Source organism: Hemitrygon akajei, chromosome 13 (assembly GCF_048418815.1).
Source record: "Hemitrygon akajei chromosome 13, sHemAka1.3, whole genome shotgun sequence".
Taxonomy (NCBI): Eukaryota; Metazoa; Chordata; class Chondrichthyes; order Myliobatiformes; family Dasyatidae; genus Hemitrygon; species Hemitrygon akajei.
The window spans coordinates 5,266,256-5,282,268 of NC_133136.1; the positions used below are offsets into that span (position 1 = coordinate 5,266,256).

Consider the following 16,013-nt stretch of genomic DNA (forward strand, 5'->3'; position numbering starts at 1 on the left):
ATCGTTCTTGCAGTAAATGGGTGCCACTCTGGTCCCAGTCCCCCCCATTCCCCACCCCCCACCCACACAACTACACGAAACATCCTTTCCACATATATTTTATTTGGGCCTTTCAATATTCGATAGATTTCAATAAGTAGACAATGATAATAAACCTGATTCTGATTATGTAGTATTACTAGCCCTCTATCTAGTATTAAAGGGAGCTGTAAATTTGAAGGAGGGTATTTTCATTTTGAATTTTTGATGTAATCACACATTTTTGGAGCTATTTGAGCAGAGCACATAAATTGCAACCTTTGGTCAATGCAAAATAAATGTTTACACCTCCAGGAAAACGAAATTGATCTGTTTAAAAAAAATGAATAAATTCCTATAGACCCAATAGCCTTTCCTTCTTTACCCGTATATCTGTATTTCAGTTTAAGAACACTCAGTATAAGGTGCCCAAGGAAAATTTGGCAACGTGAAAGTGGTCTCTTTCAATCAAGGACTGGGTCATGCAATTACTGCATTCGCAAAAATTACATGCAATTATTAAATTGAATGGGTAGGGTGGCAATGAATAAATGTATCAGTCTAGAAAATTCACACATACATAGACCTGATGAAGGATGTTGGCCCTAAACATCGGCACTTTATTCCTCTCCATAGATGCTGCCTGCATTTTGTAATTGTTGATCTGGATTTCCAGTGTCTACAGAATCACAGATACGTGTGGTACCAGGTCCTTCTGGTCCAGCAAGCCTGCACCTCCCAATTAGACCCATGCGACCAAATAGCCAACTGACCCTTATGTCTTTGGAATCTGAGAGGAACCAGGAGCACCTGGAGGAAACTCATGTGGTCACAGGGAGAACATACAAACTCCTTACAGACAGGAGCATGAGTTGAACCCCGGTCACTGGCACTGTAAACCGCATTATGTTAACCACGACACCATGATGCCCTAATAGTGTTTACACACACTAGTTTTCCAATTTTGTATACAAAATTATGAGAGTAAATGCAAGCAGGTTTTTTCCACTGAGGTTGGGTGATACTGGAACTAGAGGCCATGGGTTAAGGGTGAAAGGTAAAATGTCTGAGGGGGAACTTCTTCACTCTGAGGGTGGTGCGAGTGTGGAACGAGCTCCTAGTGGAATTGGTGGATGCGGGTTTGACTGCAACATTTAAAAGAATAAACTCTCTCAGGCTTCCAGCTGGGTGCAGGCATTGATTATAACCGACGTTTCAATGTCAAACTCTGCCTTCTTCATCAAAGATGACTCATTGAAACATCGGTTATAATTGATGTCTGTACCCGGCTGGAGGCCCGATAAGAGTTTATTTATCAGATATGCTGGAAAAGCACTCAATTCTTTTTCATTTAAGAGAAAGACTTTGTTTCTGTGCTGTAGTGCTCTATGATCCTATCTCACACACACACACACACAGTGATATCACAAAAGAAGATTTTAAAAATCAAAGGCCTTTCATTAGTTTTGAGGTGGTCAGAACCTAAATCCTTTAGGGTTTGAAGCCTACTGAATATTGAAAGGCCTGGATAGAGTGGATGATTCCTCTCGTGGGTGAGTCTAGGACCAGAGAGAAGTCTATTTAGAACAGTGATGGGATTTCTTTAGCCAGAGGATGGTGAATCTGTGGAATCCATTGCCACAGGCAGCTGTGGAGGCCAAGTCATTGGGTATATTTAAAGCAGAGGTTGGGAGGCTCTTGAATAGTCAGGGTGTCAAAGGTTGTAGGGTGAAGACAAGAGAACTGTGTTGAAAGTGATAATAAATCAGCCATCACTGAATATAGGAGCATACTTGATGGACCAAATTGCCCAATTCTGCTCTTATGTCTTATGGTCTTATAAATAAACGACTTTACCACTGAACTACTGCAATTTTGAATTCAGGCCTCCCATGCATTGAGCAGGAACTATTCAACTCAGCAACACAATAGCCATTTACAAGAGTGAATATACACCCACAGTGCATTTATTTTCTAAAGTTTACATATATACATCACTGGAAAATATTTTGATCTTGTGGGTATCCTCAGAGTGGAACTCTATGCCCATCCCAAGCACAACCTGGTAGTAATTATACAATTTGTTTTCTTTAGCCAAGTGAATCCATGTTTTATTTATTAACATAATAAGTCCATCAAAGCTTTACTGCTTGTAATCAGACAGAAGTGTAATTGACTTGACATCTCTGCTGAAAAAAAAATGTCAGCTTATATAATGTTGCAATAGAATCAAAGAATTTTAGATCACAGTCCATTCAGCCCATCGTGTGTGAAAGTTTTATCCCATTTCCCACTTTGAAACATTAACAGCAGCTTTTTTAAATGCAATGTGAAATCCTGCACTCATACAGTTCAGATTCCTGGCATTCTCTGGGGAAAAAATGTACCTTAACTCATTTCTAATATTTCTACTAATTACTTTTAATTCATACCTCTCTAGATATTGATCTCAGCTAAGGAAAAGGAGTACTTCCTATCCACTATAAATGGGTCACTTATTGTGTGTGTGTATATGTGCGCATATACACACACACTTCAAGCATTCAAAAAAGAAATTCAGCCAATTCAGTGTTTGCTCTTATTATTGTGCTGCCCCAATTGTCATTAAATTTAACCTTCCATCGAAGCAAGAACATTCCCAATGGAGCCATGCTGAAAAACGCATCTTCCCTTAAACATTTGAGCTTATTTTGTCAATTAATAAAATTGCCGCAATAGCTTGGGAGAATTTTCTTCCAGTCTCCTTTAAAAATACTCAGAGGCCACTTCGTTAGGAACACCTGCTCATTAATGCAATTATCTTATCAGCTGATCACGTGGCAGCAACTCAATGCATAAAAACATGCAGATATGTTGTTGTTCAGACCAAACATCAGAATGGGGAAGAAATGTGATCTAAGTGACTTTGACCATGAAATGATTGTTGGTGCTGATGAGGTGGTCTGAGTATCTCAGAAACTGCTGATCTTCTGGGATTTTCACACCATAATCTCTAGAGTTTACAGAAAATGGTGTGAAAAACTAAAAACATCCAGTGAGCAGCAATTGTGAGTGAAAACACTTTGAGAGGTCAGGGAGAATAGCCAGATAGGTTCAAGCTGACAGAAAAGCGACAGTAACTCAAATTAAGCATGCGTTACAACAGTGGTGTGCAGAAGAGCATCTCTGAATGCACAACACATTGAATGTGAATGGACTACAGCAGCAGACCACACCTGGTTCCACTCCTGTATCTAATTAAGTGGCTACCAATTGTAAAGCATTTACTTTTCACCACAGAAATGATTCAGCATATTTATCCAGCATCTGCTTATTTCCAATGATGGGTGACAGGTCGATTTATGGAATTTGGGGTTAGATCTACACAATGTGCAAGAGGTTGGGGAGGAAAAGTAGTAGTCCCCAATTAAGGACTAAAAGTGTAAACTTCATGAAAAAGCAACGGCTGGAATACTAAATAAGTAAAACTAATAAGTAAACCAATAATGGCTAATAAATAAATAGTCCTGATTAAACATCGACTCTTTTTTCCTTTCCATAGATGCTATCTGACTTGCTGAGTTCCTCCAGCATTGTTTCTCTGGATTTCCAGCATCTACAGAATCTCATGTTTACAATACAGAAATGTCTAATCTGACAGGTTATAACTTTAAGGTAATTGGAGGTAAGTATAGGAGAATGTCAGAGGTAAGTTCTTTACACAGAGTGGTCAGTGCATGGAACGCCCTACCAGGAATGGTGATAGAGGTGGATATATTAGATAGATAGATAGATAGATAGATACTTTATTCATCCCCATGGGGAAATTCAACTTTTTTTTTCCAATGTCCCATACACTTGTTGTAGCAAAACTAATTACATACAATACTTAACTCAGTAAAAAAAAATATGATATGCATCTAAATCACCGTCTCAAAAAACATTAATAGCTTTTAAAAAGTTCTTAAGTCCTGGCGGTAGAATTGTAAAGCCTAATGGCATTGGGGAGTATTGACCTCTTCATCCTGTCTGAGGAGCATTGCATCGATAGTAACCTGTCACTGAAACTGCTTCTCTGTCTCTGGATGGTGCTATGTAGAGGATGTTCAGAGTTATCCATAATTGACCGTAGCCTACTCAGCGCCCTTCGCTCAGCTACCGATGTTAAACCCTCCAGTACTTTGCCCACGACAGAGCCCGCCTTCCTTACCAGCTTATTAAGACGTGAGGCGTCCCTCTTCTTAATGCTGCCTCCCCAACACGCCACCACAAAGAAGAGGGCGCTCTCCACAACTGACCTATAGAACATCTTCAGCATCTCACTACAAATATTGAATGACGCCAACCTTCTAAAGAAGTACAGTCGACTCTGTGCCTTCCTGCACAAGGCATCTGTGTTGGCAGATTAGGGGCATTTAACAAAGCTCTTAGATAGGCACATGGATGGTGGAAAACAATGGTAGGAGCGTTGGGAACTAGGGTGAAAGGGCTGAATGGCCTGTACTGTGCTAGTGTTCTGTGTCCTGGTATGATCTAAACTGCATGCCTTTGTAAGGAGACTGGGCAATATTAAAGTTACAATGAGTGAGTAGTTTCAGACAGGAGTGTAATACAAAGCAATCACCAAACATAGGCAAGTCATCTGTTATTGGAGGAATACATTCAACATTACTGCAAGAAGCAAAGAAATAAGCTGGATTGAGAGGGGTTGAGAGAGATTATCTACTAGTGTACAACTACCCAAAAGGTGAAAAACATTTATTCAGCCTAAAAATGGAGGCACTGGAAATTAACAGCCCAGATACAATAAATTTGATGAGAACGTGAATACAGCAGAGCAAGCAGAGATTCGTTGAGTCCCACCACCGATAACCCCAATTTAACCCCTGCCTAATCACAAGACAATTTACAATGATCACTTAACCTATTAATTGCTACGCCTTTGGACCAGAGCACCCAGAGAAAACACACGCATTCCGTGGGGAGGATATAGACTCCTTACAGATGACGTCAGAATTGAACTCCCAACTCCGATGCCGCAAGCTGTATAGCATCACACTAACCACTACATTACCGTGGCACCCAGATGGTCACGAGGAGAACTCCATACAGAGATTATGTAAAGAGACGTCAGGGAAAAAATGTTGATCAAACTAGTGTGTTTATGGCTATTGGAAAGCATTTAATAAGATCTACAGGGAGTCGCTATGAGGGGCACAGTAGTGTAGTGGTTAGCATAACACTATTACAGCACCAGTGACCGAGTTCAGTTCCTGCTGCTGTCTGTAAAGAGTTTGTGTGCTCTTCCTGTGACCATGTGGGTTCTTGATTGAACATGGCATCAAAGGTTAAGGGGAGTGAGGTTCAGGAGGGGGGAGAAAATGAGCAGGCATGATTGAATGGAGGAGCAGACTTGATGGGCCAAATGGCCTAATTCTGCTCCTGTCTTACAGATCCATTTGTTAACAATCCAAAAAGCCACCATGGCAGCATGGTCATTAGCATGATGCTATTACAGCTCAGGGAGTCGGCATTCAGAGTTCGATTCTGGCAATCTCTGTAAGCAAGTTTATACATTATTTCCTGTGTGCATGTGGATTTCCTCTCGGTGTTCCAGTTTTCTCCCACAGTCCAAAGGCGTACTGGGTGGTAGGTTAATTGGTCATTGTAAATTGTCCCGTGATTAGGCTAGGGTTAAATCAATAGTTGCTGGGCAATGCCGCTGGAAGGGTCTATTCCGCACTGTACCTCTAAATAAAATAACTTCGCAAAGTAGTATACTGTGGTGAGAACAGATGCAAGCTAGTTTTTTAAAAATACACACAGCATGGCAGATGAAGTTCATTGTAAATTATTTAAAATTAGTACCTATCTTTTACGAGGCTCCTGGATAGGTACATGGAGCTTAGAAAAATAGAGGGCTGTGGGTAGGTAATTTCTAGAGTACATATTTGGCACAGTATTGTGGGCCAAAGGGCCTGTATTGTTCTGTAGGTTTTCTATGAAATGTGTAATCAGCAAATAAATACACATTCTTAAGGCAAACTGCTACAGTAGTCAAAACAGTAGTTGTTTACCTGGGTTTACTTAATAAAACAATAAATAGAAAACAGAACTACTTTATAACTTACTAATCTAATCTCTAAAACTTTTTAATCCAGCCTCAAAGACAGCTTCTACCCCACTAATTTAACACAATTGACTGGTGCCCTAGTATAAGACAAGCTACCTCAATATAACTTTGCATCTCATCATCTACCTACATTGCACTTTATTCTGTAGTTGTTACACTTCATTCTGTTTCACCTTGTTCTATCTCAGTGCACTGTGTAATGAGTTGATCTGAATGAACAGTATGCAAGACAAGCTTTGCAATGTATTTCTGTGCATGTGACAACAATGAACCAATTTCAAAAGTTACTACTGTATATTGGTCTCAGTTGGGATACTACAGGCATAACATTACAGATAACATACAAAGTCCAAAACTCAAAGGGTCTAAAGAGATACCCGACATTACTATTTATCTGAGGAAGGGTCTTACGAGAATTGAAGAAAAACTCACTCTACCAAGTGAGTCAGTCATAAAATAGTAACAATTTGACAGACAATCCAGAGATGGACAGATAACTTTCCTTTAAAAGAAATTGGTGCCAAGGTCTAGAATATGCTATTTGAAAAGGTAGATCCTGGTTCCATAAATGTAGTTAAAAATGAAATAGCCATAGAACACTACAACACAGAATCAGGCCCTTCAGCCCAACTAGGCCATGCTGAACTATTATCCTGCCTTGTCCCATCAACCTGCACCTGGACCATATTCCTCCCATCCTTGTACCTATCCAAACTTTTCTTAAAAGTTGCAATTGAATCCGTATTCACCACTTCTGCTGGCAGCTTGTTCCACACTTGCACCAGCATCCGAGTGAAATAGTTCCCCCTCAGGTTCCTCCTTTGAAATATGTCACCTTTTACCCTTAACCTATAACATCTAGTTCTAGTCTCACCCAACCTCAGTGGAAAAATCCTGTTTAGTTACCCTATCTACACCTATCATAAATTTGTATACCTCTATCAAATACCCCCTCATTTTCCTATGCTCCAGAGAATAAAATCCTAACTTCATTAGCCTTTCCCTATAACTTGAGTCCGCAAGTCTCAGAAACACCCTTGTAAATTTTAATAGACAATAGACAGTAGGTGCAGGAGTAGGCCATTCGACCCTTCTAGCCAGCACCACCATTCACTGTGATCATGGCTGATCATACACAATCAGTACCCTGTTCCTGCCCTCTCCCCATATCCCTTGACCCCACTATCTATAAGAGCTCTATCCAACTCTCTCTTGAATGCATCAGAGACTTGGCCTCCACTGCCTTCTGGGGCAGAGCATTCCACATATCCACCACTCTCTGGGTGAAAAGGTTTTTCCGCATCTCTGTTCTAAATGGCCTACCCCTTATTCTTAAACTGTGGCCTCTAGTTCTGAACTCACCCATCAGCGGGAACATGCTTCCTGCCTCCAACGTGTCCAATCCCTTAATAATCTTATATGTTTCAATCAGATCCCCTCTCATTCTTCTAAATTCCAGTGTATACAAGCCCAGTCACTCCAATCATTCAACATATGACAGTCCCGCCATTCCGGGAGTTAACCTTGTGAACCTACGCTGCACTCCCTCAATAGCAAGAATGTCCCTCCTCAAATTTGGAGAGCAAAACTGCACACAATACTCCAGGCGGGGTCTCACCAGGGCCCTGTACAGCTGCAGAAGGACTTCTTTACTCCTATACTCAATTTGAATTTTCTCTGCACTCTTTCAACCTTATTGATATCTTTCCTGTAGGTAGGTGACCAGAACTGCGCAGAACACTCAATGTAACCCTGTAAAAGGCCAATGTGCCTAAAGCTCCTTTATGACCCTATTTATCCATAACATCACTTTCAAGGGATAGGTGTTTTATGGATGAGGAAATTGTCAAGTTAGAGATAAAGTTTGCACTCAAAACTAAACATAGCTGCTCTGTCAAAGGACACACTAAGCATGCTCCTAGTATACTTGTGGTTCTATGTTCAGGGACATAATCTGAGGTGTTCTGGTGTTTGTGCATTTGAAGATACCATGACGAGCAGTTTCCTTTTAGCCCATGCATGCAGATGTAAAGTTGACAGACAGCCAGATTAAGGGTTCACTGTTACACTTTGTTGTCTGATTCATCTATGTGACTATAAAGAAGTAAATTCCCCCAAAATAGACACATTAAAGGAATCAATACAGTTAGATCACATTGGTTAAATATTTTCATTGCTCCTTTCACTAAAATGAATGGAAATGTCTAATTCTCAACAGTATTCCCTTAGGTCTCACACCAGCAGGTTCAGGAACAGTTATTACCCCACAGCCGTCAAGATTTTGAATCAGCATGGATAACTTCACTCACCTCAACTCTGAACTGATCCCATAACCTACAGAGTCACTTTCAAGGACTCAAGAACTCATGTTTTCCATATATTATTTATTAGCATTTTTTTTTGCAATTGTACAGTTTGTCTTCATATGCACATGGGTGGCATGACCATCTTTGTATGTAGTTTTTTCATTGATTCTATTGTGTTTCTTTGTATTTACTGTGAATGCCCACAAGAAAATGAATCTCAGGGTTGTTTATGGTGACATATATTTACTTTGAAAGGATTTCAGGATTCTGTGTGTGCCTGTGGTGTGCATCTATGTCTGTGCTTGTGTGTAGCATTCCTACCATAGAGCAGAATTCAAGTCTTCCTTTCTAAACACTGAATTGCATAAAACAAAAAAAAGAAACCACCTACGGTTCATGATAATGACTTAGATTTACCACACATCATACAAAGCAAAATAATTTTTTTTAAATGCAGCTCCTGAATTTTTCCTACTGCACGTTGGCACCAGTAGTAAAATACCACTGCTGCCAACACCAATGTTTTTCATTATTTCTCCGAGTTCTTTCCTGCATATTTCAACAATATTCCCTGAAAAGTAAAACAATCGTTTGAAGAAAATGACTTGGGCAGACTTGGGAAGGAGCTGAATTGCCGTATAAATACCTGTTCAGCAGTAACAAAATGATCAAGCATTGGCCCTAACTTGGAGCCATTCAGGGTGGATGTCCAGCAACCCTATCATGGCTTAGCAGAAATGAAAAGAGAGCACAACCTGGTAATAACTCTGCCTTGGACAGTCTGAACCTCAGCTGCAAGACAGTTGGGTATGGGGCTAGCAACCACATCCTGTAAATACCCAGTGCTCCAGGAACACCAACAGAAGCTCCAAAGACCTCACCTCTGGCAGAGGAAGGATCTGAGAGATGGCTACACCCGGAGACAAGAAAGACTGGCCCAGGATAGAGATATTCGACAGCTGCTGTCAGTGGCCTAAGCCCCAATAGGGGTAATGGGCTTAAGAAGATGACCACCTGGTAATCCCAGTTCTTGATCCAAAGTTCTAGCAAAAGAATCACCATCTGCTCATGGAGTCATCTGTCTTAATGGGCAGATCTGGTGAAGATGCATCATTTATTGAACGCTTGGCAGCCCACAGACCCAAGCTCGAAAACTATAGGCCTTCATTTTAGATACTGGAGTCCTATATCTTAAGCAATGAAATGAAAGTCATGAGAGTGTTCTAAGGTCTGGTATGGAGGGGGCCACTGTACAGGATCAGAAAAACCTGCAGGAAGTTGTAAACTCGGTCAGCCAGCTCCATCATGAGCACTATCCTCCCCAGCATTGAAAACACCTTCAAAAGGTGATACTTCAGAAAAATGGCATCCATCATTTAGGACTCCATCACCCAGGATATGCCCTCTTCTCATTGGTACCATCGAGGAGGTGGTACAGGAGCCTGAAGACACACACTCAACATTTCAGGGACAGCTTCTTCCCCTCCACCATCAAATTTCTGAATGGAATGAACCATGAACACTACCTGGCTATTTTCCCTCCCTTTTTGCACTACATATATAATTTAAATATATATATATACTTATTGTAATTTATAGGTTTTTTATGTATTGCAATGCATTGCTGCTGCAAAACAACATACTTCACGGGGTTTGCCAGTGACATTAAACCTGATTCTGAGTCTCTAGAATGATAAAAAGGCAGATCTGGTGAAGATACATCATTTGTTGAATGCTTGGCAGCCCGTAGACCTAAGCACAAAAACTATAGGCCATTATTAGATACTGGTGTCCTATAACATAAGACCTTAAGATATAAAAGCAGAATTAGGCCATTTGGCCTATTGACTCTGCTCTGCTATTTCACAATAGCTGATCCATTTTCCCCCTCAGCCCCAACCTCTTGCCTTACCCCTGTATCCCTTCATGACCTGTCTAATTGAGAATCCATCACCCTGTCTTAAATAAATAAAGACTTGGCCTCTACAGCTGCCTGTGGCACCGAATTCCACAAATTCACCACTCTTAAGAGAATGGTGGGTTAGCAAGAAATGTGGTGATTACATGATCATTATAATTAATTATGAGACACTGAGGATTAAAAACTGCTAAGTTTTTTTTAATATTAAGGCTGTAATCCCTCTGCTGCCCCCTTGCTACCAAGCCCCCTCCAATGCCCTGTGGTGCTGGGGTTGGGGGCACGATCTCACCTACTTTGGGAAACACTGCCTTACAGTAATGACATGAGACCCATGAAAGTCCCAGGCATGGGTCAATATGGAGTACTCTGCACCAAAAAAGTTACAGAAAGCTAACAAACCAAGGGAGAGTCAATGTGAGAACCAGTCCAAGTTTTTTGTAAGCAAGTGCCCAGGAAATTGACTACACTGAAATGAACACATGCTTAGCTTACTCAAAATGTCTTAACCCATATTTTCAATAGGTCAAAACCTTATCCGAAAAAGCAGATTGCAATTCCTGTGTCATCTTATGGCAGGATATGTGAAACTGTTGGGATCCAATGTCTCATCCAGATGATTTTGACCATAACTGAACTTTTCTTTTTTTGGGGTAACACACACACAGTGCTGGTGGAACTCAGCAGGTTAGGCAACATCTATGAAAATGACATTTTGGGCCGAGACCCTTCATCAGGATGATGAGATCCCCCAGCATTTTTTATGCGTTGCCCTGGATTTCCTGCATCTGCAGAATCTCATTTTTGCCTTTCTTTTTTGGGTGGCATGGTAGCGTAGTGGTCAGTGTAATGCTATTACAGCACCAGCCACCCAGCTCTGACACCCTCCACAGTCATGTCGGTCTCCCCCAGGCACTCTGCTTTCCTCCCACCTTCCAAAGGCATTCCAGTTATTAGGTTAATTGGTCACATGGGTGTAAATGGGTGCCTTGGGTTTGTTGGCCCAGAAGGACCTATTACTGTGCTGTACCTCTTTAAAAAAAACTGGTTTGGGAAAGTGCAGGGAGAAGTGGATAACAAGATCTCAAGTATATGATATGCTGGTGAAGTAACAGTTTGATAGAGTCTCTAAAGGCTTTCCTGCATCTCATACATTTGGATTTTGTCCTTTTTATGTGAATGTTCTGATGGCTCGATAAACTGTGTGCACCCTTTATACGCATGCTTGAAGCTCTTCCTGTATCCAGCAAGTCTGTATGGCCTCTCTTCCACGTGCACAGCCTGATGCTGTAGATGAGGGGATGAGTTCTTGAAGCTCTTTCCACAGCCAATGCAGTGATGAGAGCTGCTGCCTGTAATAATGGGGTGCGTCAGTGTGCTCGGGCCCTTGAAACCTCTATCACAGATGGAACACAAATATGGTCTCTCCCCTCCGTGCTGATATTTCACCATCCGAGCCGAGCATTGGCTAAACTTGAGCCGGCACGCGGAGCACTGATATGGCTTCTCACCACCATGCAAATGTTTCAGGTTGTGCGACAGATGGAACGTCTTGCTACAAAAGGTACATTTAGATAGCAGCTCTGGTGTAATTAGCCTCTTAGGTCTTCCCAAAATAGAATCCCTCTTGAATTCTTTCTTGTATTCCAGTGGGCTTTCTACTGCATGTGTGCAATGATGACTCATCAGATGGCGTGACAACTGGAACTTCTTCCCACAGGCAGCACATTTATATGGCCTCTTGTCGGTGTGTGTCCGCTGGTGCATCATTAATGAGGAGGACTGGCTGAACTCTTTCTTGCATGTCAGGCACTGATATGGCTTCTCTCCTGTGTGCGTGCGCTGGTGTGATAATAGATGGTGAGAGTAAGTGAACTCTTTCTCACACATGTTGCATTTGAATGGCTTCTCGCCACTGTGAATGCGTTTGTGACGGGACAGATTTGATGAGTCGTTGAAACTCTTTTCACAGTCAGAGCATTTGAATGGCTTCTCTCCTGTGTGCGTGATCTCGTGTTTCCGGAGGCTGGATGGGTGATTAAAATCCTTCTCGCAGACACTGCATTTGAAGGGCTTCTCCCCTGTATGTACCAGCAGATGCAATTTGAGGTGTGAATACTTGTTAAAGCTCTTGCCACACTCAGAGCAAATGAAGAGCTTCTGTCCGTTCCGGGAACGTTGCCGACGTTCTGACCCTTTGGAAACATTTGACATGATCTCGTTTTTGGGCACCTCAGTCGCCTGAAGAGCCGAAGAATCTAGTTGCTGTGCGTCTTCCATTGGCACCTCCTAAAAGTACATCACAATTATTGCCTAGCATGTGGCTACATAGCATTTAAAAGTTATATGGGCTACACTTTCAATTCCACGGAATAATCATGAATCAAACAACTATGTAATGTAGTTACTGTAAGAGAAATATTCAGATCCATAATTCCTTGAAGGTAGTGTTACAGGTAGATAGGGCAGTAAAGAAAGCTTTTGGCACATTGGCCTTCATAAATCAAAGTATCGAGTACTGGAATTGGGATGTTATGTTGAAGTTTTATAAGCCGTTGGTGAGGCCTAATTTGGAGTATTGTGTGCAGTTTTGGTCACCTACCTACAGGAAAGATGCAAAGAAGATTGAAAGAAAGAGTGCAAAGAAAATTTTCAAGAATGTTGCCAGTATTTGAGTTATAGGGAAAGGTTGAACTTTATTCCCTAGAATACTTAAGACTTTATTCCCTAGATCAAAGAAAAATAAGGGGAGATTTGATGGAGGTATATAAAATTATGATGGGTATAGATAGGGTAAATGTAAATTTGTAATTTTCAATGAGGTTGGGTGGGACTCGAGCTAGATGTCATAGATTAAGAGTGACAGTTGAAACCTGATGGGGAACTCCTTCTCTCAGAGGGTGGTGAGAGTGTGGAACGAACTGCCAGCAGAAGTGGGTTCAATTTCAACACCGAAGAGAAATTTGGATAGGCACATGGATGGGAGGGGTATGGCGGACTACTATCTGGGTGTAGGTCAAAGTCAGATGAATTGTTTGGCAGGGGCTAGAAGGGCTAAAGGGCCTGTTTCTGTGCTGTAATGTTCTGTGACTCCGGGATGCAAACTCCACTGTTGATTGCTTATCACATGCAGCTGCTCATTCCCATCTTTCCATTCAAACATCCAACACCTTCCTCTTTGAAACCCAATTCAAGCATGCTTCTACTACTCGTTAAGCAGGGCTATGCATGTTGACTACACGGATCTAACATGGTAGGCAGGTCCAGGTGGTCAGAAATTCCAGCCTCTCAGAAAGGGGCTGGAGGAGGGGGAGACGAGGGGCTGGAGTGGGGGACAAGGGGCTAGGGGTGGGGGGCGAGAGGCGGAGGAGGAGAGGGGCGAGGGCGGACGAGGGGCTGGAGGGAGGTGAGGGCCGGGGGGCGCACGCGGTAACGGGGAGGAGAGCAAGGAGCCGTGAGGAGGAGGAGACAGTGTGAATGGGAGGGAGACAGAGGGTGTGAGGGGGAGGGAGGGGTGTTGAAGGGGTGGAGCGAAGGAGGGATGGAGGGAGTTTAAAGGCAGGGACGGAGAGCGAAGAGGGTCGGAGCTTTGAAGGGAGGGACAGAGTGAATGAAGTTTGCAGGTAGGAACGGAGGAGGAGTGCGGGGGTTTTGAGGGGGTGGAGGCGGTTAAAATGGCGGCTCTGTAAAGGGGTTCAGGCCGATGTCGGCCGGGCACTGACGCCTCTCCGCTACCTCACGCACCCCTATGGGAAATAAAACTATCGGGAACCATAGGGCCCCGGCTTGACCGGTGGCTCAGGGCCACAGCAGCCTGACTCACCCGGCTACAGCGCAGGAAAAGCCGGCGAACAGCCGCTCAGTCCGCCCCTCCACTTCCAACCGTGTCCAGAGGACGGCGGATCATACGCATGCGCGTCCGGCTTTCGCTCCATCAATGCAAGACTTTCCACAGCGCCGAGCACTCTGGGTACAGCACGATGCCATTGCTTCTCTCTGTTCACTTCAAGTTCCAATGAAAGGTCGTTATAAAGGTGCTTTCTGACGAGTGTAACTGGCATTTTGTTCAGTGCATTTCTTCCGTTCCAACATCATGTTTGTCTAGCTGTTATACTCTATTCTGCATTCTGATTCTATCTCAATGTGTAATGCTTTGATCTGTATGAACAAGCTTTTCACTGTACTGTACCTTGGTACATGTGACAATAATAAAATTATACCTATTCCTTGCTGTGTTGGGTTGGAGACCATTAGGAACGTTGAGTTGGATGTCACCTAGTTAGAACCCCGAAGTTTCCCCCAGTTCCCCTTCCTTCCACGCATAAGTGGCAGCAAGCAATGATCCCCCCTCCTCCCACTAGCAAAAGAAAAGCATTGGCACCTTTGCTTTATTCTTCTGACTTCGTGGCTAAGCACAGTTCCCATGCCATATTCAAGTTTGCTGACAATACCACTGTTGTAAGCCAAATCAAAGGTAGTGATGAATCAGCACATGGGAGGAAGACAGAAAATCTGGCCAAGTACTACCACAACAATGACCTCTTACTCAATGTCAGCAAGACCAAGGAGATGATTATTGACTTCAGGAGGCAGAAATCAGAGGCATAGATACCAACCAGTCCTCATTTGAGGTTAAGAGGGTCAGCAACTTTAAATTCTTCAGTGTTATCATTTCAAAGGATCTGTCTTGGGCTCAGCATGTAAGTGCAATTATGAAGAAAGCACAGCAGCACCTCTACTTCCTTAGGGGTTTGTGAAAAGTCAGCATGACATCTAAAACTTTCAACAACCTCTATAGACATGTAGTGGAAACCAATGTCCATGATCAGAAAACCCTACTACAAAGTAGTGGATACAGCCAGTCCATCAGGGTAAGGCCTCCCCACCACTGAGCTCATGAACAAGAAACACTGTCAGAGGAAAGCAGCATCCATCGTCAGGGACCCCAACACCCAGGATATGCTTGCGACGTTGCCATCAGGAAGAAGGTACCTCCGAACTCAGACCACGAGGTTCAGGAACAGTTATCACTGTTCAGCCATCAAGCTCTTGAACCAACGGGGATAACTTCACTTGCCCCATTACTCAAATGTTCCCACAACCTATGGATTCACTTTCAAGGACTCTTTATCTCATGCTCTCAATATCCATCTATCTATCTATCTATCTAGTTAGTTATTCTTCCTTTTTATATTTGCACAGGTTTTTTGCACATTGGATGAACGTCCAAGTTGGTGTGATCTTTCAATGATTCTATTATGGTTATTCTATTTTGGGTTTATTGAGTATGCCCATAAGTAAACGAACATCATGGTAGTATATGGTGGTGTGTATTTTGATAATAAATTTACAGTGAACTTTGAGAATGGCAAAGTCAAGTTTATTGTACATGTATGTAACAATAAAGGTTCAATGAAAAATTAACTTACAGCAGCACCACAGACCCATAGCATCTTATTAGCAGCATTTACAAGAAAAACAAATTTTTATGAAAAAAAGTTGACTTTAGTCGAGGACATAGAACAGTCCAGTGCAGTACAGGTTGTGCAGTACAGGTTGTACAGCATACAATGAAGTAACAAATTTTTAACCTACATTAAGATCAATTTATCCTTCCCTCCCTCATAACCTCCATTCTTCTTTCACAAAATGATAGAAG

The 16,013-nt window shown here is 42.3% G+C and overlaps 1 protein-coding gene across 1 annotated transcript; it reads right to left on the reverse strand.

Moving 5' to 3' along the window:
- Positions 1-1,979: 1,979 nt before the first annotated feature.
- On the reverse strand, positions 1,980-14,246 carry LOC140737603 (uncharacterized). Its single transcript, XM_073064069.1, has 2 exons — positions 14,178-14,246; positions 1,980-12,643 (listed from the first exon to the last, which is right to left on the reverse strand). Exon 2 carries the CDS (start codon positions 12,632-12,634, stop codon positions 11,483-11,485), a length of 1,152 nt encoding a protein of 383 aa, XP_072920170.1. The 5' UTR covers positions 12,635-12,643; positions 14,178-14,246; the 3' UTR covers positions 1,980-11,482.
- Positions 14,247-16,013: the final 1,767 nt, after the last annotated feature.